Source organism: Pungitius pungitius, chromosome 14, assembly GCF_949316345.1.
Source record: "Pungitius pungitius chromosome 14, fPunPun2.1, whole genome shotgun sequence".
NCBI classification, from domain to species: Eukaryota; Metazoa; Chordata; class Actinopteri; order Perciformes; family Gasterosteidae; genus Pungitius; species Pungitius pungitius.
In genome coordinates this window covers 5,022,446-5,048,365 of record NC_084913.1, presented here as the reverse complement: position 1 = coordinate 5,048,365, position 25,920 = coordinate 5,022,446, and the positions used below count along the sequence as shown (strand labels likewise).

The 25,920-nt window shown below is 47.7% G+C and overlaps 2 protein-coding genes across 2 annotated transcripts in view; both read left to right on the top strand.

Moving 5' to 3' along the window:
* The first annotated feature begins 353 nt into the window (after positions 1 to 353).
* Positions 354 to 6,207, top strand: qpct (glutaminyl-peptide cyclotransferase). Its single transcript, XM_037485929.2, has 7 exons — positions 354 to 595; positions 2,381 to 2,527; positions 2,683 to 2,964; positions 3,991 to 4,158; positions 4,607 to 4,706; positions 5,017 to 5,133; positions 5,236 to 6,207. Exons 1-7 carry the CDS (start codon positions 428 to 430, stop codon positions 5,415 to 5,417), a joined length of 1,164 nt encoding a protein of 387 aa, XP_037341826.2. The 5' UTR covers positions 354 to 427; the 3' UTR covers positions 5,418 to 6,207.
* A 1,441-nt stretch (positions 6,208 to 7,648) lies between these two features.
* LOC119227281 (connector enhancer of kinase suppressor of ras 3-like) overlaps positions 7,649 to 25,920 on the top strand; it is a 36,877-nt gene continuing 18,605 nt past the window's right edge. Inside the window, exons 1-4 of the mRNA XM_037485927.2 lie at positions 7,649 to 8,127; positions 20,427 to 20,590; positions 23,813 to 24,015; positions 24,855 to 24,942. Of these exons, the coding sequence (XP_037341824.2) occupies positions 8,076 to 8,127; positions 20,427 to 20,590; positions 23,813 to 24,015; positions 24,855 to 24,942 (507 nt within the window). The 5' untranslated portion in view covers positions 7,649 to 8,075. The remainder of the gene's footprint in view (positions 8,128 to 20,426; positions 20,591 to 23,812; positions 24,016 to 24,854; positions 24,943 to 25,920) is intronic.

The window sequence follows — 25,920 nt, the reverse complement described above, 5'->3', positions numbered from 1 at the left end:
ACTTCCGGGTTGGCCACGTGACGGGGAAGCACGTGGTCAGTGACGTTGCGACGAGATACGCATCAAATAACAAGCTACTAAATTCGAATTGAAATCAAAATGTACACATTTGTAGTGCTATTTAAACGTAGACAAGTAAAATACAAGGTATTACATTAAAGCAAAGGGCGATGTATTATATAATTACATTTGAATGTAGCTACTTTACCGAAAATGTTGTAGTCTTTTTTTCTTTGCCTGTTTAGTTTGTAAAATACAAAGCTCACCTTTGTTTTAAAGAAAAATATTGGGTCAGTGTGTCACACTCATGTGCTTCTAGGAGCGCGCGCACGCGCACACACGCACACACACACGCACATGCAGGCGTCGACATGGCAGTGACGCGCAATGGTTCGCGGAGCCTCGGGTCCTCCCTCCTGCTTGGCACATGATCTGTAATCTCGCACAGAGGAGAGACCCAGTAATGGTCAGAGGAGCGACATCAACGAGGACGCAGCGAATCCACGGGGCCTCCAACATGCGTTTGTTTTACACCGTGACCATCTGGGCGACAATAGTCCACTGCACAGCTGGAATCCCCTGGACCCAACAAAAGGTAATCCAGTCGTCTCTGTTCACGCTTTGTCGTCTTGGCAAACATGTTGTACATAGAAAAACTATCTCCAAGACTGAATTAAAAGTGTTCTCTTGAATAACAGTTCTCCAAAATCTGTCTCTTTAAAGTAGAGATTCATTTTGAGATGTCACAACTGTGATTTCCTAAACACAGTTGTGACATAACATGCATAACATGCATAACCTTTTTTATTCCCGATATCCCACAACCCTGAGCACAGTTTCCCAACACGGTTGTGTAATTCTCCTGAGACGCACCTCTGTATGCCTGGCCATTCATATTCCTCATTCATGTGCTCTTCTTCTCCTCTCCTTTTTTCGCCTGGTTGCTATGGCAGCACAGCCATCGTCATTGATCCTCCAATTGCAGGTCTTGGTGTATAATATAGACCTTAAGTGGACCCCCTTTAAACCTCTCTGAACCCAGCGAGCCCCAGCGCTTCGTATGACTTTGTGCAGTCTGCGTGACCAAATAATGACATGTTTTGCACGGTATGCTGCTCCGTAATGACAGCCGGTCAGAAGGGCTTTTTAAGAGGAGGCTGTGTGCTTGAATGGTAATGAACAGAGTTGGAGGATGTCCCCTTCCCTGCTGTCTGAGAGAGTAAAAAAATAACTTGTGTCCTTTTTGATTTCCCATAAAATATTATATTAATATTATAATCAAAATAATTGATCATCCAAATAATGTGGATTCAACAACAAAAATCACAAATGCCATTTGCCAAAAGGTCATTAGAGAGGTCGTGCTCTGATATTCTTCATCGGCTCTCTTCTCACTGTTCCCTGTCCTGGTCGGTTCAGTTTGTTACCAGGACAACCATGGCGCTCAGCAGGTGAACTTTGAGACCATACAGGAGAAATAGAGCCATCGGATGGAAGAATCAATATGTTTGTCCCAACCGATGGCTGTGATTTATCACCCCCAGAATGAACACCTGAATCCCAAATAATTCCCTCATATCCCATTATCCGGTTGATTGCTTCTTTTTAAAGAATGGAGAGAGCGCGGTGATGAACACTTTTACTTTCATGCTTCTGCATTCAATAGATCCCTCCTTTTCCAAAGCAGCCCCCGTGCGTGTTTGAAGAAAATCAATGTCTATTCACACTGGTCTAATTGGCTGCATTGTCTCTGTCTGAGGAGGTGTTAAAGCGAACTTCCCACCCCAATGTGAACGCAAAGAAGAAATACAATCTTACCACAAGGTCAAATTGGTTTCATGTTCCCTTTATGTCAATATTACAATCTCTAAGATGGCGCTTTTGACAATAATTGGTCATTTGTGTGTTTGTGGATCTCACTTTAGCAGCAGGGCTGACATCAGCATTCCGTGAGAGAAATTGATTTGAGACAGACATTTACTGACATGCAACTCTCATATACTTTAACATGTATGGCTTTATTTAGACAATGCGATGTGGTGTGATTGTAGATGACAAAAAAAAATCTCCTCAGGCCATCTGTCGGCAGGAGGGTGTTGTTTCTAGAAACACGAGAGAGTGTTGTGACACACTAAAATCAGTGAGTGTGTGTGTGTGTGCCGTGTCATCCACACTGCTGCTCTATGCAAACGTGCCTCTTTCCATGTGCCACTGACTGAAAACAGAAGAATATTGTATGTTTTTTTTCACCGTCCTACACTGCTGCATCGAAGCAGTAGTACACCACGATGCCACCGGGTCGGAACACACTGATGCTACCCGATGCTGTTCCTCACCCAAGTTTGTGTTGTCTCGATTGTCTCCTCCGGGCTACGCTCAGCTCCATCACCGAGCCGTCACTCTGACACAAGACGAGATCCACGCCGGTCTGTCCCACACTGACCTGGAGAACATGTGGCAGAGGGACTTGAGGCCGCTGCTGGTCACCAGGTACCCGGGCTCTGCGGGCAGTCAGGCCGTGCAGGAGGTGAGCTCACAGTACTTCCAGAACAACATAACTGGATCCCCTTCAAATGCACAACACATGCGACGCACATAATTGACTGTGTGGATGGACACGGGTCAAAATCGTGATGAATGCTCTTTACAAGTCATATATATATATTTTTTGTTAATTCCCAGCATATCAAAAGCACCCTGGGTTCCCTCGGAGCAGGCTGGGAGGTGACGGAGGACGCGTTTGTGTCGGAGACACCTTACGGCCAGCTGCCTTTCGCCAACATAGTCGCCACCCTCAACTCGACGGCCGACCGGCGCCTGGTCCTCGCCTGTCACTACGACTCCAAGTACTACCCGCCACAGTGGCACGGCAGGGAGTTCCAAGGCGCCACGGATTCGGCCGTCCCCTGCGCCATGATGCTGGAGCTGGCGCGCGCGCTGGATGAAGAACTGAAAGCTCACAAGGTGGTTGGCGCCCCCCCCCCCCCTTCTCGAGTTCAGTCTGCATTGTACAAAGAGTTCATTTTTACCAATGCGTTACTGGACACGTGACGTAGATGCGCCTCTGAGCCTCCGTGGCTGCGTTCAACGGGCGTTTGATTCGGGGGAGGTGGTGAATCAGTCATTAGCGGTTATTGCACGATGAACGACGGACGAACGTCACGGTGCGAGTTTCTTCATGACAGCCAAACAAGAGAAACGACCGCACGAAGGGAAAAGGTGGTGCTAACGAGTCATTTAAAGCATAAGGCTGGTGTCATCCTTATCTTCCCTGTCTGTGTCTCTCTGAAGATGTAAAAAAAAACAGTCACACATGGTCAGTTTCATTTATTTTCTTTTAATGTACTCTCCTAAAACAAATGCCTCGTGTGTTCTGGACTATTGAGCTCCAGCTTAAGACATTTTCTGTAATTTGTTCACAAATGACAAAGCAGTGGACTATTCCCAGTTTTCCTCTTATGCATTTTCAGACAATCAGAGGTTTATTTTTTCCTAAGAAAATAAGAAAGAAGATCAAATTAAATTGTATATCATATAATTTATATATGCTGACAAACCGTTCTCATACACAACATTATAGGCAAAAACCACATGTTGCAAAATGCGTTGATTCACAAGGAAGCCACTTGGTATTGATCTAACGTGCTCGTCTGCACTGTGGCACAGTGACAGGTCCTGTGACAGGTCCTGTGACAGGGAGACGTGCTCATCAGACTGAACTGTCCGTCACAGAGGTCCTGGTGAAAATCCCGAAGGAATACAGATTCGCCGTTGAGGAGGAGTCCCAATCAACATCATAGCTGATTAATGACCCATTACTGTTACAGAAAAATATTTTTGGGGGTGTTAAAAAAAACATAAAAAAGAATATTTCACTATATAACTACCTAAGAAAACATCAGGCGGTTTCTGTCTAAACCACTAGAGAGCGGCAAAACTCTGCAAGTGCCCTGACTGTGTCTGTCTCAACCCCCCCCCCCCCCCATGCAGAGCACCAGTCCTGACCTGACGCTGCAGTTGCTCTTCTTCGATGGAGAGGAGGCTCTTTTCCAGTGGACCTCCACAGACTCCCTCTATGGCTCTCGCCACCTGGCCGAGAAGATGGAGGTCACCCCGCATCCCGCCGGAGCCACGGACACAAACCAACTGCACGCCATCGTACGCCACCGTACTGCCCCCCCACACACATACACATCATCTCACATCATTTATTATAGCGTCTATAATAACAACACATCAGTTTAATTGGTATATGTTTCTGTATTCCAACAACAGAGAGGTACTCAGACTACGTAGATGTTCTTGTGTGGACAGACAGAGATAAAACAGCACCTTAAAGAACTGTGTGTGTGTGTGTGAGTGTGTGTTTGTGTGTGTGTGAGAGAATGCATACATGCAGACAGACGGTCAGGTGTGATTAGTCTGTCCTGCAGAGATAGCACGGAGCATGTCAGCGTGTTGCCTCTAAGCAGCCTGTGAGGTCTGATTATTATGGGACCTGGCTTCCTGTCTTTACTTATCATCAGGATGTGTAGAGAGAGTTTCTCATGGGAGCTCACCGTCATCGCACCCTCTCCCCTCCTCCTCCATGTTTCTTTTCTTCCAGGATCTGTTCGTGCTGTTGGATCTGATCGGGGGCCCCGGCCCTCGCTTCTACAACCAGTTCCCCAGCACAGTGCACTGGCTCTCCAGACTGCAGAGCATTGGTGAATGAGCAAAAAACCCACTAGGTTTCTTTACTTTACTTCAGTATTGGTGATTTTATCCTCACTTTTCTCATTAAAATGAAAATGGACTTGGCTTGAAAACGCGAATGTCACGCATGACCAATCAGAATTTTGATCATGAAGACAGTTCTGCGGTGTGCCAGCTCTTTCAATCAGAAATCAACAAATGAAATGAAATATTCAATGAAATGAAATTATGTCTACGGTTTAATGTTGTTGTTGTTCTGTAATCCTGACTGAAGAGATGCAAGTTTTTTCCATTCTTTTGTCCTCCTTCTTACAACTACAGAGACGCGTTTACACTCCATGAACCAGCTCGTGGATCATCCTGACAGCGTGCACTATTTCTGGCCCAATCAACCCGTTGGCCACATACAAGACGATCACATACCATTCCTGAGCCGAGGTATATACACCCGCCGAATGACCCAACCGCCGTAGATCTGACTACACATGTTGTGTAGCTGTTGTTCGCCGACCTACCTTCGTCCTGTGTCTCTTTCGTCAGGCGTACCCGTCCTCCACCTCATCCCCTCCCCCTTCCCGTCGGTGTGGCACACGTTTGACGACAACGAGCAGAACCTGGATCGCTCCACCATTCAGAACCTCAACAAGATCATGCAGCTTTTTGTCCTGGAGTACCTCGACGCTAAACCCGCCGTCCCTTCAAACCCACAGAACGCCCCGTGAGGGGAAAAAAGAAAAGAAAATGGCCGCACCGATTTGACGACTTTCTTTCTTTTGATGTTTCACTGCAGTAGAGATTTTAACCTGTTCAACGGGCTGAAATATTAGACTTGATTTCATCAAAATGTAATACTTGATAATTAACACCTGAGGTTGAGACTCAAATCTGCACATCAAAATGGATGCAGCTGCAGAACAGATTTTAGATAGCGAATAGATTACAAAAAAAATGTATTCTGAAATCTTTATCTAACCATATTGTTGATAATGTGCTTAGAATGGGCAACATTAAACGTGTGCATCTCTTCAAGTTCCCAGCAACAACATCGGCACACAAGGCGTTCTGTGTGTGTGTGTGTGTGTGTGTGTGTGTGTGTGTGTGTGTGTGTGTGTGTGTGTGAGTGTTTCTTATTCACACTGCTCCCTTTATATCAGCCTGAAACGCTCCCTCACGCCGCGATGAGGCGTCTTAGCGCCAAACGCTGATGTTTGAGGATCCGACAACCCCAAAGAAAGGGGAAAAGGACCAGGACCAGGGCGTGAAGCAAAATAGTCTTTCTGGATGAGTGTCCTCTCTGCAGTGAATCTGTTTCGGAGCAAACAGGAAGTGGGTTCATCTTTAGCCCCTCGACGTCCATTTCTTTTTGAGAGTAAAGTGGATGTTTTGCCTGCTTTTGTTTGTGTGGGATTTATTAGCCACATCTAAATGTAGATCCCAGAATAATATACACTGCCGAAACTGAACGCCCTTCATTTTGAGGCCGAAATAAATGTTGTTTGAGAATACAAGCCAGATCACGCAGCGTTTGCTTATCTCTACCAGTCTTTGTTGTACTGTTTTTGGAGCTGTGAAAAACAAAGTTGCTCTGATGCGTGGTTGTTTTTGTGAGTCTCCATTCTGACCTTTAGCGCGAGGAAGTTGCCGCTATTCTTGTAATTCGAACCTAAAAAAAAAAACCCTACCAAAACCGATCTTCCTGTTTCCCAGGAGCCACCTTCCCCGTCACCCCGCCCCATCATCCCCCCGCCTCACCTCGACAACAATCCCATGACTCACTTAATCCTATCACCACCCGGATCCCCTGCAAACCAGCCCACTCCCATGAGAACTGACCATGAGAAATGTTTGGGTTGCCCCGGCAACAGTGTGCACGAACAAACTTTACATCTTGACCTGAAGTAGATAAAACGTCCAAGAGGGTCATTAGGCACTTAAAGCTGCAATTTGTTGTATAGTTTCTGACCAAACTCTAAAAAGATGCTTTTTTTTGGTTAGAGAATACTGAAATTACTTCGTTAACCTACAGTCTGGGAAATATATCTATTTAACTTGATTTTAAAGAAAAGAGTCCTATTAAAAATACATCTTGGAGGCAACTAAACCTCGCAATTGATACGCGCCCAGGTATGATCACTGCCGAGGTTGAATCTGAAGCTGATTACAGAAGAGTGTACAACAGCTGCCATCTGTTAAGTAATGGAATGACAGGAAGGGCCGGCACCCTCACAGGCAAGGTGTGCCTCGGATTATTAAAAAAACAATGAGCCCGGGGAGGTTACTTAACGTCATAGACTAGTAAAACTATCAACATTGCAAAGCCTTTTAAGGAACCCAGTGAAGACATGCTTGGGTATGGAATAGAAATACACACAAAAATTAACCCCAAGAAGAAGGCCCCATTTTATTTTGCTATTTTCCAACACTTAGGCGTCCTCATGTGATTTATAATCTTTAGGAACCTGTAGCTGCTTCTACTCTACTTGTAAAGTGGACAGTCACCAACAGAGAGCAGCACTGAGCCACCTTCAGTTTGGTTAAAAGTTCTGCAGTTTTGTTCCTGCATGAGATTGTATCTTATTGACTGCAAATCAGCTTAAAAATGAAATAAGTAATAAAAGAATGATGACATAATATCTTATCAAGTAGGGGTTACCAATATGACCGGTGAATACATACAGATGTTTAAGGCACTTTGATGTAAAGCTTTGCTCGGACATTTTTAACAATATTATAATAATTATATTATTATGTTTACAGACTCAAAGTAGAATATGTGTTCACGAGCAGCAACAAAATATTAACTGTGCACGCCGTTTATTATATTTGGTCTGCACACCTAAAATTTCAAATGAGGGCGGCGAAAAGACACCTACGTCGGTCATCTACGCTACGTTCAGGTCCTCACTGAAAAGTCTTGCCCCTTTAAAGAACTGGTATTGAGTGTTAAAAAATAATACATAATTACAAAAATCATACAAAGACACAGAAGAGAGAAATACAGAATAGCAACTTTGATATTATGACACGACATGAGATGAGTTATAGCTGTCTTACCCCGAGGGCTCGCTCGCTGACTTCATCTAGACCCTGATGGTGTGTTATCCCAGTTTTCCAGAGAGCACTTGAACGCAGCATTGATCCCCAGAGCCGGGCGCTGAGGAGCTGCGTGGGATTCCAGTCCAGCCTCCACACACGCGTGTACAGAGTTTCTTTTTTTTTTTTTTTTTAGTAGTTGAACACAAACAGACGAACGACACCGAACTGTCGAGAATGTGACAGCATTTTTACTCCTTTTACTTTTTTTAAATTTAAATTGTAGAAACCTCGTCGCCAAACTTTGGCGCATTTCTGTGTGCCTGCGCGACCGTGTGGACGAAGCCATGGAGCCGATAACAAAGTGGACGCAGAAGCAAGTCATCGACTGGATGAGAGGTAAGTCCGAAACACTTTGTGATACGTTAAAAAAGACACAAAAAAACAAATTAAAATACAAAAAAAAAAAAACTAAAAAAAACTCAACTAATACGAGTCGCTGCTCGCTTATCACGAGCTAGTTTCGTAGAAACTGCTCCGGTGTGACAACATACCTCCGCCAACAACAATGGCTCTGCCTTTCCTTTTCCTATATCCAAGATAAAGAAATGTTTCCGTCTCAGGAACCCTGAAGTCCGCGAAAAAGCTTCAGACCACAAGAGACTTACTGTGAACCTCTTTTCTAAAAGCAGTTTCCATGGAAGTGGGGACTAAAGCCAGGGGACACAGTCACATCCTTGTTCCCTGTCTCCTCTTACCCATTGGCTTTAATTAAGTAATACCGGTGCTTAACCAGGACCCTTTTAAAAAAAAATCTTTTTTTTTTTTTTTTATTGACCTCCTACTTCATGAAGCGATACCAGTTTCAGATGCTCAGAAGAATGCTGCCTCCCTCATGACATCAGCGCTGTTTAGAGTTCAGAGTCACAGCGAAGGTATGTCTAAGTGAGAGGCACCCAAAGCTATGCGAGGTATGGACGGTTCAGAGGGTGTGATGCTTCCCAAACCCATTAAAGTCAAGAGTGTGTGTGCATTTCAAAGGAGCCGTGGGATTTTTTATGTTGGGAAAGCCGGTTGGATGACGTTCTTTGTTTTTGCTTACTCCATGGGGACATCTGGAAACATCCCAGAACAAAATCCTCGGTGACTTCCTTTTTAATCCCACGCTCTGCCTCTCAGGGCGAGCTTTTTGTTGGTGGTGGTGTTGTTGTTGTTGTTGTGATACAGTCTGTGCGGATCGAGTCATGCCTGCCAGTGCTCATCTATAGTTATGAGCTACTGAAGGTGATTGCGGAAGGGAGAGTGTCAGCGTGTCCACTCAAAGGAGTCCGCCCAGGGGGCACGCGTGGAGGGAGGGGGATCCGTTTTTTTCCCCCAACACGACCCCCCCCCCCATCATTGCTGTCAGTCAGGCTGCATTGCTGTCCGTCTCCCGCATGCATCGCTGACTCAGCAGTTGTGTCTGTAGGTCTTTAACCAGTGGCTTTGCAGGTTCCTACCAACACCGTAGAAGCGAACAAACTGACAAAGTTCAAACAAAGCCCGTACACCTATTTTTCCATGTTGAACACGGGGTCCACGTTTTTCATAGTAGGGTAAACAGGCCAATTGGGTTTAGTTGTCTCGCTCTCTAATCAAGGGCTGTAGCGAACTGAACCCACTGCCGCTTTTGTTTTGTACCTTCCGAACCCAAAAAGCAGGTGACGCGGCCTTGCAAAGTCACCCGCGACATCCAAACTTTTCCTCGTTGTGGTCTGACAAGGCCAAACAGCCATTTGCTTTGGTTAGGGGCGTTGTCGGCGGGTGCAGACTACAATTACTTGGCCTTTAAGCAGTCAGAGCCACAAAACAAATAGAGCGTCTGAACTGAAGTTCATAATGCGGCGGCGCACGTTGCCGTGACTTAGACCCCCTCCCCCACCGGGCCCCTCCACCACGGGTCACTTCATCGGTCTGCTCGCTCTGCCTGCACGAGTCTTGGCGGACCTTTTTAAAGATTTCGCCGCATCCTGGGGTGCGAATTTGTTCTTGGTTTAACAAAATCCTTACGAGTCCTCAACGGGGCTGTATTGTCTTCAGGGTCCAGTGCCCAGCACACAGCCCCAACGTCACATGTGAGCAGTGCTGAAGACAACTTGTGTGATTCCTTTCGTATCTTGACGCCAGCAGCATCACACCAGAGCTAAATCCACTTTGGGAGCCGGGTCGTGGCCTCACGTTGACCTCTTTACACCCATCGACAACACAGGTGTTTCCGGAATGAAAGAATTCCAATTAAAGCTTCTTGAAAGCCCCGTATGGGCAAGATCTGCGCTGTCGTTCACCCGGGGGGGTTTTCCTCACAGGGACAGCGACGTTTATTGTGTATTGAGGCTGTTGTTAATCACTTGCATTGTTCCAGGAGATCAAGCAGTGGTTGGTGGATGTTTATTGCCAGTGAAAGGTCGTTGGGTTCTTTCATTTGAAACACTGTTGTTGGGGGGTTTTTTGTTTGGGGACTTGTTTTCCCTGTAGTGCATTCCCTACATCGCAAGCTCTGATCTTCCAGCTGGACCTGGGGTGTCCTGTGATAATCCATGTGTCATGTGTGGGACTACTTACCCTGGAGGGGAGGGGAGGGGGGTGGATGAACTCTTCTAATGACTGCATACAAGTCACATGGCGGATTTTTAAAATCCGTAAATCATTTTAAAAAGATGGGTTTTTTTGTGACGTTTTAAAAGGGAAATGTTCAAGGAACTATCTGCAGTGAGATTAACACGGTGACCCACACGTTCACAAAGGGAAAGTTGAAGTCATAAGCTGCTAATCGTTTTCCAAATATAGTGCTGAATCCACATGCCAATGGCAGAGCCTCAGCTGAGGTGAACGGCCGCCACCGTTATTAGAGGAATACTTTCTCTTCTTTTCACCTTACCTTGTAGTTACAACGTTTTAACACGGCATTCCAAACATGAAAATCTGTACAACATCTGTCTGAGTGGCTTTTATCCAGTTCCAGACTCTGCCATTTATTACGATCCTGGAAATCCTCCAACAATTTCTATCCCGGGCTAATGAAATTTCCCAGCACATGATGGGTGTATTTTGAGCGCGGAGTCAAACCCTGTTGATCTGGTGGCCCAAATCTGTCTACCAGGCCCTTCCCCGTGCCCGGCTATGCTCGCAATATAAAGTCTCAAAAAAGAGACATAAATGGCCGGATGCAGGAATGAACCTGTGTTCCGTCACCACGTCATAAAGCGTGTTTGATGTCAACCCTAAAGAGCAGCGCCACGTCTGCGCGTTGCCTCTCGAGTGGCACCAAAGTGCAGAGGAGGCAATTAGCTTGTCAGAGAGGTGGCAAATGTGCCGAGTGGGCCTTTTTGTATTTTGCCCCAGGATGACGGAAAAAATAACCAAGCAGCGCGCCCGGGTATCCGTACCAGTCGTACCAGTGATTCCACGACCGGGTACCTTCAGCAGCCTTTTCCGTAGAGATGATAGTGAGGTGTGGGCAATGATGGCCTGTTATCCTTATCTGGCTAAAACGGAGACTTCCTAAATCAGGAGTGTTGAACAGACGTGTTGCAGACGCCTCTGCCTGTGCCGTGACCTTTTGTCTTTGGGATGGCCTCCAAAGGCATCATGAATCCGTTTTGGCAACTCGTGCTGTGTGTGTGTGTGTGCATCAGAGAGGACAGGTGTTCAATTCAATATATTTTAATCGATTGAGAGTCGATCTTCCCTCGACATCTAGCAGTTGAAGCTCCTGTCTTTGTCACTTACCAGTCATCCAGGCATTCAGCTTTTAAAATCGACCCATTGTGTTCCATTGATGGGCAGATAACCAAGTTACCTTTCCATAGAAAATGGGCTGCAGAGTTCAGGGGGAGTGCTGTAAGAGGATTCCCCCTGGGGAGAGGAGACTGAAAGGGACTTCTGTGGTTTCGTTCCTGTCAAACCCCCCCCCCCCCCCCCCCCCCCTCACATGGCCTGGTGTGGCAGCCTTATAGCCCCAGGAGGAGCTCGACCATATGGGGGCTTTTTAGAGAAATTATCAATAGTTAATGTGGCTGTTCGAATCTCTCAAGGAGGAGACAGACACAGTGTTTTTAACAGATCTTAAGGTTTACGAACGCCGCCGATTGAAAGTTGTCCTTCGAAGCAGCGCATTCTGCATTCGTTTTATTTTCTATTTTTATAGACCAATAACAGATCTTCGCTCGGTATGAGGAAAGAAGACAGAGTGTCAGCTCGCGCGCGGCGTATGCCTGCCAACCTGGGGCTGGACCGGTTTGTTTTATTCAAATCTATAATGTGCATTGCAAATCTGATGATCTCGGCTCAGCCGGACCTGCAAGCTACTTGGCCTTGCTCTTCCCCTAAGAGCATTGGCCTCGAGAAAGTGCCACGCTTAAGCCCTATGGCTACAACCTGAGGCGGCGGGGCGGCTGCGAGGGCAAATGCGCGCCACATGCCGAGCGACCTCTCGGCGCAGCGGTGACTCACCGGTTGGTTTGCGCGTCATGAGGTTTACTCTCGCCACGGCCACGTGATCCGGGTTTGTATTGCATACGTCGAAATCTCCTCTCGCCACCGCAGCGGATCAGTGCCGCTTCGGGGCTCCCGCTGTAGAGAAGAAAAGCCGCGGGCCCTGTTGGTACTGCTACCAAAGCGCTGCTGAGGCAGTTGCGCTCCGATGACCACAGGACACGAGAGGAATGCAGCCGCCCCGACTGAACCAAACCAGCGGCTCTGAGCAGTCAAAACAGGTCCCACATGTCCTTTGTTCCACTTGGGGACACCAGTTGCTTTTAACGGATTTAAAACGCAGAACTCAGTGGAGTGGACGCCCCCCCCCCCCTCTTTGGTTTACACACAAAGCTCTTTCATCCTGCCTACCAGCTTACACTGTAATGGAGTGTAACGTCATTACGATTATGAAGTGATGTGTGGCTCTATGAACTGTTACCCATTTTTCGGGTTGAGCCGACTTCTTGGGCGGATGCCAGGTCGTGGCTTGTGTGGAACATGTTCAGACAGGTCCATGCGGAGGACCGACCTGAATTCCTGTCCTTCGATGTCCCCCGCAGTCTAGTACAGTCGTATACGCGGTTGTCCTTTAAAGGCTTTGGTTACGCACCGGGTGTTCGTACATGCATTAGTACATTGTGTTGGAATGACACTAGCTCAGCGTGTTCTGGTTAGACGGTGCTCGTGTTTCCTCCTCTTACTTTGGAGGCAGCTGATGGATAAGGCGGCTGTAATGGGTTAGTCGCACCAGCAGCTCGGCGCCCCGTATGGATTGTTAAAAAAAGAAAAAGAAAAGGGAAGGCCCGTACTCTCTGTTGGTTGTTTTGATGCTGGTTTTTACAACATGCAGGTACACCTTACACAAAGGCGCACATGACCATTACGCGATAAGGGGCAACGACCTCGCCGAGCTTCTGTTTCCATTCGTCATGCTTGAGAGTCACCGAGGGAGCGCGCAGAAAAATTCCACAAAATAATTGCAGGGAAGTCAATCATACTGTGCCTTTCCTTTTTTTTTTTTGCACCTCTGAAATTCCCCATCACAGGTCGCTCCTCAAGAAAAACACACACCTGTTACTGCTTCCTTGAGTCTCTTCCAACAGGCAAAGCCTCTAATGTGCAGGTAACCTGTGAGAATACAGGCCGGCGGTGACGGCGCAATCTGTCAACCCGCTGAACCCTAAACTCATCCCGCGTGTTTCTGCCAGAGGCTGGAAAATCACACGTCTTATAAGCATAGCTCAGCTGATCTCAACAGGGGGCTGAAAGACACATTTAAGGTACATTGTAGGATAGTCGAGCCAAATGTGGGATTTCTGTTTGTCTAAGGAGGGGAGTGGTGGCTCTTTCTCATTTAGAAAATGAAAAAGAAGAAGGAAAACAATGACAGGGGATTCCGTCTCTTTTGTGTCCACCCGGGGCAGAAGCCCATCACCTGCCCTTCACCTGTTTGTACACGGCACCGTTTTGTCAGTCAACAGCACGTTTATCATTCATAGAAACACGATTGTCCCTTTCTTTGCACGTCATGGCGGTGAGAGAGACCCACAACAAGTGTCGGCAGGAGCACAAACGGGCCTCGCCTGGAAACGGGCGGTGTGTGTTTTTTTTTTGCGGTGAGCGATTTAGCACGAATGTGCGAGCGAGCTTGTGATGGAAGGACACCTTAAAGGACATCTTAAAAGCCCCCTGTTTCTGTACGGTAACACGACTTGTGGTTGTGTGTGTTCCTGTGGTGCCGGCGCCCTGGCCTGCAGGTCGCTCATCCCCACCTTTTTGGGAAGATGCATAATTACTTTGAGTGTACTCCGCAGCCGCTCCTCGCTGTCTTATTATGAGAAGTGAGTCATTGCGAATTTTGGTGGGAAGGCCGACTTTGTTGATTTGTGTTCGGTGTCTTCAGGTCTTTGTTGGCAACAAGTGTGACCTCTAGAAGAACTTTGCGCTGCCACGGTAAAGCGCTCCTGATGGGTTTATCCCGGGTAGAAAGCAGGTAGGGGGGGGGGAGGGGGGAGAGGATAGACCCGCTGTGAGTTTTTATCTGGCAAATCCCCAGCTCGGCTTGGCAGCTTTCTTCCTACTATTGAGTCAGGCTTTCTAACAAGAACGAAGCGATCTTCAGTATAATTACCAGCTTGCTTCTGTCTGTCTGTCTGTCTTCTGCCCACAAAAACACTATCGTACAACATAATAGACACAATGGATGCAAAGTCAAGTTTGGCTCTGGAAGACAAAATGCCCACATGAAGCGTAAACCTGAGCGCCAGCACGCCGTTCCCAGGGCAAACTGAAGGAGTGGGGGGGGGGGGGGGGGGGGGGGGCACAAATCCTACCGAAAAAAACGCGTTCATCTTAATTTGTGGTTTCCATACGCTGCTATTATGGTGCTGGTACATTGCTCTGTAATCTGTGTTCTGGGGCCACCCTGATCACACACACAACACAACACAAGTGATGGAATAAAAGCACCAAACAGAGTTCCCTGTGTTTTGGAGGAGCCGTTTGCGCCTCGTTGGCCTTTGGATTATCGGTGCGGTTTGATGGGGGGGATGCCGCTTCTTGAAAGTAGTAATGCTCGGTTTACGGCTTGCCTCGTCTGTGCCTTTTTTTGTTCCTCCGCCTTTTATGCCTGTTTTCCCCCCTTCTCGATCTGTTTTGTATAGAGCGGCAGTCCTTAATTATAGTTTTGGGAAATAATGTGTAGGCTGTAGCAAAGTGAGCGTCTTAGGAATCCTGTTGAAACACAAACGGCCTGTTGAGCAACAGCTGATGCATTCTGATGAACACCCATTGGGGTGAAAAACGGGAAAACTCACGGGACAATTCCCGGAAGTGACCTTCCCCATTGAGCTATCTGAGCACTTTCAAGACCGCAATGTATCTCGGGAAAACATCTGTCTGGGTTTAACCGCCGCTCAAATGCCATTGTCCGATATTACAGCAGACACACAAAGCAGGAAGACTACAGGTGAGATTAATATCCATAATTTAGGGATGCAATAAAGCTCTTTCTTCACTTCACTTACTGGCATGGCTTTACGCACCACCCCAATGGAACAGAGCCACGTTAATTAAAGGAGTTAGCTGGCTTAGCTTAGCACAAAGGCTAGAAACAAAGGGAAATGGCTAGCCTTGCTGCGTCACATGGAAGAAAAAATATATTTTAGCAGGAAATAAAGTTATTGGCATTTTTATATTTCCTTAATTTTAAGGTAATGCAGTTTAGTAAGAGCTGCATCTTAAACTAAACTAAAACATAACAAAGTCACAGGTTGTTCAGTTGCCCAGAAAACCAGTTTTTTTCAGTTATTTTTTCACGCCCTCAGCATAAGCAATAGCCGTTGTGGTTGATGCGGGTGTGTCTGCAGCAGTCCGTTTGATCTCTTTCTCAAGTGTTTGTCCCACTCCATCCTGTTTTTCCTTTTTTTTATCGCGTTAATGACCAGACGTCATCACGCGGCAGGTCATAGGACATCCAAAGCTTAGCCTTTACTGCTCTGATCTGCTTTACCTCCAGTCAATATTAACCAAGCTACCCCCCCCCCCCCCCAGTCCCCAGCCCTCTCTCCTCTCCAGCCCTCAAGAAACTCCTGCATAAACCTCAAAAATCTGACAAGTCAGCAGTGTGACTGTGGCCATGTGCTGTTAGGCCTGAGGATTGACTGAACCCAGGGGCTAGTGCTCATAGCAACTGATGTGCTCCAACCCTGACAACCCCACGATCTTTGACCCCCCCCTCCCTCATTCTCTCATCAGTCATCGTCCGTCACCCTGTGAGAGACAGAGCTGCTTTTGTGTGAGGGACGAACCTCAGCTGCTTTTTCTTCTCAGTCGGCAAGCTCGGCCCAGGACGCGTCACAGCCATTTTGTAGTTGTCTGTTTTTAAGATTAAGGTACACGAAGTGAAAGACTCCTTGTTAGCCCGGAGGAAGCAACGATTAGATTAAAACACCAGTTGAGCCGTGTCCGTATTCACAACTATCTGCGTCGCAGTTTTTCGCCTGCTGTCGGAATATCTTTGAAACTGCGGCCAGTATCTTAAAACATGGCACCATGAGCGCTTTTCTTTGCTCTTTTTATCATAGAAAGCAACGAGGTGAAACAAAACTAGATGATTTAGCCCCCCCCCCCGAACTGTTTTCTCAGATGAGGACACAACATGCTTGATGGAGAGATGTGGAGCACCATTGTGTAACGCCTATTTCCAAGCTCCCATTGGCAGGGCCAGCCGTGTGTGTGTGTGTGTGTGTGTGTGTGTGTGTGTGTGTGTGTGTGTGTGTGTGTGTGTGTGTGTGTGTGTGTGTGTGTGTGTGTGTGTGTGTGGACAGGCTTTGTTGTCCTGTGAAGTCATGCATTAGAGGGGGGGGGGGGGATAGCTTAGCAGTCGCCGAGAGCAGCTTTTTCTTTCTTTCTAATTACAGCACGGCCCGGTCCCGCAAGAGACCATTGTGCCCGGGTGCTGTGAGTTCCCACAATGGGGCTGCTCAGGGGAGAACAATGACTCAAATTCCTGACTGTTCCCGGGCAGGTTCAGAGGCCGCGCTGACAAATAAAGGCAGCGGAGTTACAGTGGCTTTGCTATTCCACACCCAGTAGCTTTCCCACTGGTCAGCCCAGTGGGGGTATTGGTTTGTGATGTGTGTGTGTGTGTGTGTGTGTGTGTTGCAGGGTGGCTACGTGTCCCGCTGGGAGCACAGGCAGGGGTTGAAAGACGGGGGGAGGGAACTTGTTTGGTTGCTTCTGTTGGAGGTGAAAGACTATTTTCTGGTGTAATCAAACCCCTGAGAACCAAAAAGTTGGCAAGTAAGAGCAGCATTGAAAGCATTGTCGATCAGAATTGATCACAGATCAACACTGGACTTGTGTAAGACTCCGTGTACAGACCGTGCGCCATCCCCCGAACACAGCGGGGTCCTGAGCTCTCATTTACTCCGGCCACATTCGACTCAATCTGCTGTCTCTGTGCTTGGCCAATGTCGAGAAGGGGGCGAGAACAGCCCGGCCATTTGCAAGCGGAAGGGTCCTGCTGTTTACATGGCCAGAAATGTGTGCTTGTACAGCCTTTAAGTAGAGCTCCAAGGCCTCTGACGAGGGCTGGCTGCAGTAGTTGCATCCAGCCTGGAGCTTCTAGGGTTCTCGCTTGCCCAGCTGTTCAGAATCATGCCTTTCTGTGTGTGTGTGTGTCTGTGTGAGTGATTGTACGAGTGTCCATTTTTACCCTGAAACTTCCCATAATCGCTGTTTACTGAACGGGAGCCGTGGGGTGGTATCAAAGACCCCACAGTGAACAACAGGTGCACCACTGAGACATGCCACACCGTATCTGCCAGTCAACTCTTTTTCTGTGGTCACAGATCCTGTTCAGACACCCGCTTGTAAGGGAGGGCTTGTTTAAAGTGCGATCACTGGGACTTCATTGCAAACAGGTCGTCAAAAAAATTGCTACAGTGTGAATTTTTGTTGTGTGCAGCCGACAACTAATTAATAGATGGTGAGAACTTTAAATGGCAATTACCGGACAGACTAAAAGTCATTTATGGTCATTCAATTTTCAATCATAAACTGTACCAAATTGTCTCATTGGAGGAGCTGGAATAAGACATATTCGTGCTTCCTAACGACCTATTCAATTCTAAAAATGAGTGTTTTTCCAGCTATTTGGAAATCCGCCTGGATTGATGCTGCCCACAGTCACACCCGCTTGCTTTGGCTTTGGTTGGAGGAATTTGCCAAGTGGTTCACAGGGGCCATTAAACTCCTCAGAAAGTGTTCATCCCATGCAGGCTTTAAAAAAAAAAAGCATTCACACAGTCCCCCCCCCCCCCCCCCCCCCCTTTTCCCCCTCCCCCCCCTTTGCTCAATTCACAATAACGTGACACTCCATCTCCTTTACTGGTTACACTACCTTTTTTAATGAAAATTGATAGTTTCACACACACACACAGACCACAGCTGTCATTGATCAGGCCTCATAAATGTTTTATAAGCCCACTGTAAGAACACCCTGCTTTTATTCAGAAGGTGTCAATGGTGGAGTCCAGAGAGAAAGATGGCCCCTTTGCCGTCTTCTTACGGCCCCTGAATTCAGTGGGGGAGTGACGCGTTTTCTCTGCAGTGCATAATCACCAATATCCTCAATCGCTGGAGCAGTAGGTCCTATTGAACTAATGCATGTCAACACACTTAAGATGCTTCCAACTCAAAGCTAATGCAAATCAGTTTGGACCCTTGAGGGACCCGGAATTTCTAAGCTTTTCTGAAGTCAGACGTCTAGGATCAGGAATAGGATATAAGGGGAGGGGGAGGGGGGGGGGCTGGTAAGTGAATGAATGAATGAAGGTGGAAACAGCCCAGAGGAAGGGTATGCCATTCATTCATTAGCGGGTGGAGATTACATCCAGAGATCTGTATCTGGCGCGTCTGGGTGACGCTGTATTCGTCAGGCTGGTGAGAGAGAGTGGCGCCCTTCTCTCCCACACCCCCCCCCCCCCTCCCTAATCCAAGTCTTTATTTTTTATCTGATGGCATTAAGACACTGGCCCAGTGTGTGTTTGTTTGGCTCGTGTTGGGTCTGTTGTGGGTCAGGCCAGTTCACTCTCTTTAAGTCCCACAAACGTGAAGACGATCCCCCCCCCCCGCGCTGTCGGCCAGTCGGGGTTAAGCTTAAAATTCTCCGAAGCGTCGCGTGCCAAGGAATGGCAAGAATCCACCAGCGTAACCGACTTGACTGGTGGAGGCTAATGGTTAACAAGACATGGTGGAATTTCCCTTCGATTCAGCCGAGGTGACATTTACTCTCAGAGGATCAAAAATGTTTTGGGGGGGTGGGAATTTGATGCCGCGCTGGAATTTGAACTTAATTGAATGGAGACCTATGTAGGTAGTGTGAGCCCAAGGGCAACACAATGCAGCAGGTTTTGATGTCTGGTGGTACTGTGACTATATATATATATTATATTTGGAAGGGCTGCAGTACTGGAATTTAGAGGAATCACAAAGCAACTGCCTTTGGTCCGGTTCTTTTTTTTCTCTCTTTCTTAAGTCTGTTCATCCTGTGCAATATTTCAGATAATTTTTCAAAATGGTATTCTGCAAACCAGTGACAAGAGAACAGATGACCGCATTAAAAAAGTAGATGATCTTGAGGTTAGCACTCGTCGAAACTGGCAGAGGAAACCATTTTCCTGGTGAGAATTGCAATGTCGTATCTTGTTTAGTTAGCATTTGACTACAAAGATGCGCACACACACACACACCTTTGCATCCTCTCTGTAACACATGTAGAGACTGTCACAGATGCATGAAGATGTGAGGGGCCATTCACTGAATGGTCTGTGACCATGGAACACACCCAGTGACTCCTCAACCACAACTACGTGCTCATGTCACACGGAGGCCGTTGTCTATAGATGAGCTACGGGTTCCTTTAGGAGTCCTTTTTGTGACTTGTTACTGAGTGTGTCTTTCAGAAGAGCGAGGCACAGGGCCATGTCTCTGCAGCTGCCCCCTCTCTGTGCGCTCTTTGATGGGTGAGAAAGATGGCGTTGACTTCCACACACACACACACACACACACACACACACACACACACACACTTGTGGCAGTGTACTGTATATAACTCATTCTACAGTATCAGAAGAGCCTGTTGCAGTTCCGTACAGTAAATCCTATTTTCATGGGGGTCACATCTTCGTATGTCTCATGACCAAAGGCGTTGGAAGTGTGACGCTCATTTGTTGTTGGAGCTCCAACGCCCCTGATGCTGGCACACAAACACCCCCCCCCCCCCCCCCCCCCCCCCCCCCCCCCCACACACACACACACACACACACAACTATAGCCATCCATTGTTTAACCTGCCAAACTGACTTAAAGGTCTCAACCGTTACTCTGTTTGTGGTGTGTTTGTCTAGGAAAGATAGCAGTCCCACCTGTTACTTGTGTGCACTGTACCTGCACACACACACACACACACACACACACACACACTATTTGGACACTGACTGAACTACTGTAATCCACCCTACTTATTAGTTTATGTAGATTTTTTTATTTGAATTAGTGATCCTGAAAATGACGGTTGAAGTGAACCTTTTTATGAAAGAGCAGACCGCTGTGTATTTTTCCATGTAATGAATCCCTCTAATGTTCCTCCCCTTGTGCGTCTTTGTGTGTGTGTCCAGGTTTGGACGACAACCTGCAGCAGTATGTCAGCAACTTTGAGCGGGAGAAGATCAGTGGAGAGCAGCTCCTGAAGATAACGCATCAAGACCTGGAGGAGCTCGGCGTGGCCAGGATCGGACACCAGGAGCTGGTGCTGGAGGCCGTGGATCTGCTCTGCGCTCTGGTCAGTGGACCCAATGTGACGCGTGTCCAGATATTACAGACTATGTCTTTCTGGAAAGGTTGTGTGTGACGAAACTGGCGGCGCTCTGTCCCTTTCCCTCGTCCTCCATGTCCGCATTCACCAATAAAAAATTAAAAGAATTACAAAACTGCAACGGGTGATTTCCCAACACAGCTCAGTGGGCCCGAAGGGGGGGGGGGTGGGTCAAAGGGGCCTAGGGCTCCATTTTGGCCATTTAGAAAGCGTGCGATCATTGTGTTGCAACAAGTGGCAGTTTGATCGGACCGATAAGAGCTCCCCGCCTTGTGTCTCTGACACGGCAAAAACATACATAAAACGGTGAGGTGTGTTTGCTTTACTGCTGCAGGCATCTTCTCACCTGAGCCATCTTTCTTGGTTGGACCATAGACACCCCCCCCCCCCTCCCCCTCCCCTCCTGTTTGGATGTTACTATTCGCTGTGGGAGCAAAGAAGCTGACCCTTTGTTATTCATCATAGCACCCAAAGGATCTGCCAACCAAAACCTGTCTGCCTTCAACTAGCGAGCATGTGTAAAGAGTGATGAAAACCGTCCGCGCTCCCATTGCTGAAGGCCAGGCAGGTTTTCCAGCAGATGGGATTGATTTGGAGTTTTAACACTTCCTGTGCCATAAAAGCCCCAGATTGCGGTCCCCCGCGTTTTGATCAGAGTCAGCGTTTCTGCCTTTACGCTCTCTTAAAATGCTTTGCATTAATCGTTTGGGGCACCGTTTATTTTTGTACTGAAGAAACGAGGCGGCCTCTTGCAAAGATGTAGCTCCAACGGGTTTGGTTCCAACAATCTTTGGGCCCTCTTTAGATTTATTTAGTCGGTGATCGGCCTCATGGGCACACTGAAAGCATGCATGCTTTTGTTGGGGGGGGGGGGGATCTTGTACAGAGCAGGCACCCACGTGAGCTGCAACCGCTCTGCACATCCACAAGTGCCTTTTTTTTGTTCTGATAGATTTACTCTTCATACAATAAAGTACCACATGGTACATCTGGTGGGTCATAACCTCTTTTACCATCACGCACATCAGGCCCGGACTTTTATTCACCCCGAGAACCTTGACATCATGGCAATGAATTCTCAAATAGTTTTCCCTCTGGAGCGGCTCCATAAAGTGCTTCCTCACCTTGGTGTTGTTATTTTAAGTAGAACCCTTTTCCTTGCATGTGAACTTTAGTCTCCCTTTTCTTTATATGTACTGTTGCTATACTGTGACAGTGTGCGCTGACACAGTATAACACCGCCCCCCCCCCCCCCCCCCCTTCTGTCCCTTGGAACTTAAGGAATGCTGGACTCTCCACAGCCTTTCCCCCCTCACCCAAGCAGTCTGGCTAAATGTTTTTTGTCCTTTAAGGGTTTCCTTATTAAGCAGGAGGCCGTGGCCTTCCACAGGTCCCGTGGGAGGAAGTGAGGCCCCCGATTCAATTAACTTTTTACAGAGGCAAGGTCACAGCTACCGAAAAGAACACACGCCACATCACCCACAGAAGCGCCCCCCGCACATACCCCCTCCTTTCTCTTTTTTTGTTTACTGTAAGGTCAGACTCTTCCCGTTGCTGCAGTCACATTCGTCTTTGTGACACTTTGCTACTAGGCATTGCCCCTCGATTCGATTAACAGGCATGAGCACGCATTGTAAAGACTTCACCTTTTTATATATCAGGGACCCTCTTAGCAGTTTCAACCCCATATCCAATGTCCAATGGCCTAACACACACACACACACACAACGCCACAGACCTGCAGGAAACCTCTATTCTCACCCGAAGGCTATCGAGAGAAAACTGCTGTCACTGCTGGGGAGAGAACATTTGAATTCATTGTACTGGACTCCTCTGAGCCATGATGTCTTCTGCAGAGTCGGGGGGGGTTGAAACCCAACACGCGCTTGTTCGTTCTCGGACCCCCGGCAGCCCACACAGAGACCAACACACATAAACATTGAGCATAACATATACGACAGGCTGCTGTAAATGTATTTTACCGTTGCCTGAGGGGGGGGTTGTTATCTATCCCGAGTTATAACATAAAGCCTAACCTTAGGTGACACATCGTAGCAACAGATGCACAGACTCGGTCTACGGTACCTACTTTTACATCTTTCGTTGTCAGGTCAGATCCATGTCATGTGCGTGTGGCGCGGGAAGGAAGTGCCGTGTTGTGATAGCCGTTCTTTGTTTCCCCCCCGAGGACACTTAATCGAGTGTGTACACTCCCTTCAAAGAGTTCACACAAAAATAAGGCTTCTGCCGTCTTGATTCTAGGTTAATTAATGGCCATTAAAAGAATGAAAATGTAGCTTTAAATGCTCCTACGAGGGTGAGAAATTGCACATTTCTGCTGGTCTATAGCTGTTTGACTGGTCCCGTGCTTCCTCGAGGATTGACTGGGTGGATTTGCAGATTTCTTTTGAGCTCGTTGTTGGATAGACGCAGTGGAAAAAATAAAAGTCCCTACTGGGCGCTTGCAGATCCCAGACATATGTTGTTCTACTCCTCGCTATGCATATTTAGCTCCTGGCACGTGGCGCAGCGACAGCCATGTAAGCCGATATTTCCCAGGACCGACGGCCTCTTCTGCCCCGTTCTCTGCTCACCTTTTAACCGACACGTTAGGCCCGAACACATTTGTTCGGTCAAAACGCCGCAAACAGCGAGCTCTTTAAAATATTTTAAAAAGTGCACGCGCTCGGACATACGCGCTGAGCCGAGTTACTACGCAGCTGGGCACGCGGCGTAGTGACCCTTGCAGAAACGGGAGCTCCGCTGCTTCATGCCTCTGAACAATCTATATATATCAGAGGAGGGCAGAAGCAGGAAACGGACCCCCCCCCCCCCCCCCCCCCGGCCCAAGAATGCAAACTTTTGATAGGAATCGGGGTGATTGAATAGGCGCACGCCTCCGAAACAATCCTCGAGACTGGAGGCGGGAATCTCATGCCGGAGCTGTTCTCACTTAAGTGCACTTAAATAATATACGTCAACTACATGATTACAGCTCTGCATTGTGCAGGAAACCACACGCTTTGCCCGGTAACGGGACACCACTGTTCCAGGACTCCAACAACAGAGCACCTCCCAGGTGTAGACTGCGTGGAGAGGGGTCGATTGCTTTGATCTAGAGTTCAATTGAGAGAAGAAAAAAAAAGGTGTAATTTTGCATTCAATCATGTATTCACTTCCCGCGTGCAGAACTACGGGGTCGAGACGGACAACTTGAAGAATCTGGTGGTGAGGATGAGAGCCGCGGCCAGCAGCCTCCACGTGGCCACGTCGGGCCGCAGGAAGAGCCCCGCGTACGACGGCAGCATCTCGCGCAAGCCGGCCAACGACTTCCTCACCTCCGTGGTCGAGCTGATCGGCGCCGCGAAGAGCCTCCTGGCTTGGCTCGACAGGTGATTTATCCGATCAGGTGTCGGGGAGGGCATGGGGCGACTGCGGGAGGACACTCGGGGCATTTATCTTTCCATTATTCTGTTTTCGTGGCCGCGCTCGGCTAAGTTTAGGTGACGTCATGATTTTAAATGGCAGTTTTCATGTTTCAAATGAGAGCAACGTAACAAGTGTTTAAAAGCGCCGTAATTGCGTCTGCAGTTCACATTTATACTTGTTTTCATTTTTAATTTGCACTTAGGGTTGGGTCTTTATTTTGGGACAGCTATTGCAGAGTTTGTAAGCATATGTTTTAGGTGAAGAAGAAGAAAAAAGGGTACCAGTTACAACCTTGAGTTACAACCGCGTCTCTGGTCACCCAATCGCAGCAATCGGAGCAGGGTGCACCAAGTTTATGAAGGATAATGTTAGTAGCTGATGGCTGACTCCACAGTAAACCACTTGAGATCACTTTGTTATGCACACCAGCCAAATTAGATGCTTTGTTTCTTAACAAAGATTTGAATGGCTAGTTTTTGTTCATACTGAAATGTGTCAATGCAACATTATGATTTTTATTAGTCTTAGTGACGATGATATACACAGAATTGTCGGTTTCCAATATTATTCTCTATTGTGCACTAGGGTCACTCAGTAAAATCCAGCTCACTTCAACAAACCATGCAGAGTTAAATAAATACTTATCTGATCGTGTCAATGAAAACTGAACATATTCACACGTATTAAATGTGTGACGGTAGAATTTGTGGATGTGCTTTTACGGGTTACAATTTAACATCAGAGGTCAGAATCTCAACCATCCGTCGCTGGCTCGTAACGCTCTCCCTTTGTCTGCTTGCAGGACGCCTCTCATCGGGATCAGTGACTTCACGGACACCAAGAACAAGATCATTCAACTCTGCCTGGAGCTCACCACCACGGTTCAACAGGTCTGCGCGCTAGTTAGCTCCACAGCACACATGCAGCAATCTTCCCCCCCCCCCCTTTTGGAAACATACAGACAATGGGTTGTTGTTTTTTTTTTTTTTTTTAAGCGCGTACCGGCCCCGGGGGCACAGACATGCGAGATAAAGTGTTGGAGAAGAGGGTTATTGGACATGTGGTCTGGCTGCCGCGGCAACAGCCTGAAGCCAGCAGTCTGAGCACATTATTGCAAATGCTGATGTTTTTTCCCTGGGAACTTTTTCCTCTTCGTGCCGGCTAATGAGGAGACCCCCTTAGTGCGGGGACTTTTAATGGTAACCCTCGCTGTTGGGTCTCCAGTTTCATTAAAACCCGGTGGCGTGGTCTTTTTTAACGGCTGGCACCGCTGACCCTTCCCCAGGCCGCCGTACCCTTTCAGACACGTGGTTCCGGTTCTCCTCCAAGCGGGAGACCGAACCGTCTGGAAGCGTTTCCGGTGCGTTGGTTTTAGCGCAGGGACGCAGGAGGAGGTCCATGCGTCCACTGGGTTCCACAGCTTTCTGCTCCGCGTTGCTCCGGCATTGCGTCATGACACGTGATCCAGAGTGGGTGTCGACTTCCGTCGATCTCATACGACCAAAAGCGGTCGGCTCATATGTCTTTGTTATTTTTTTTTTAAACAAAAGGGATTCCTTCAGTGTCAAAGACATTAGCTTGTATGTGCAATTTGTTCTCCCCAAAGGGTTTGACTTAAGCAAAGCCCGCTCAGCGACTCCTTCTTAAGCTGCAGAGACTGCAGGTGTCATTTTTAAGGGGTTATTGCATCAAAATAAATTCCTTTCCCAGAGTGCCCATTTCCTCGCTAGAGTCTGGGATTTCAGCGCCTCCGGTGATTTACTGTGGGTGTTTCGGTCACGGTCTTCCAGGAGAAGCGTGTGTGTGTGTGTGTGTGTGTGTGGGGGGGGGGGTATAGGTTTCCCACACTGCCCTGTGAAGTGGAGAGG

Coding starts and splice junctions, on each gene's coding strand:
- qpct (XM_037485929.2), top strand. CDS start 428: ATGATCTGTAATCTCGCACAGAGGAGAGACCCAGTAATGGTCAGAGGA. Junction 2,965..3,990: donor AAGAACTGAAAGCTCACAAG/GTGGTTGGCGCC, acceptor CCCCCCATGCAG/AGCACCAGTCCTGACCTGAC. Junction 4,707..5,016: donor CTCCAGACTGCAGAGCATTG/GTGAATGAGCAA, acceptor TTACAACTACAG/AGACGCGTTTACACTCCATG.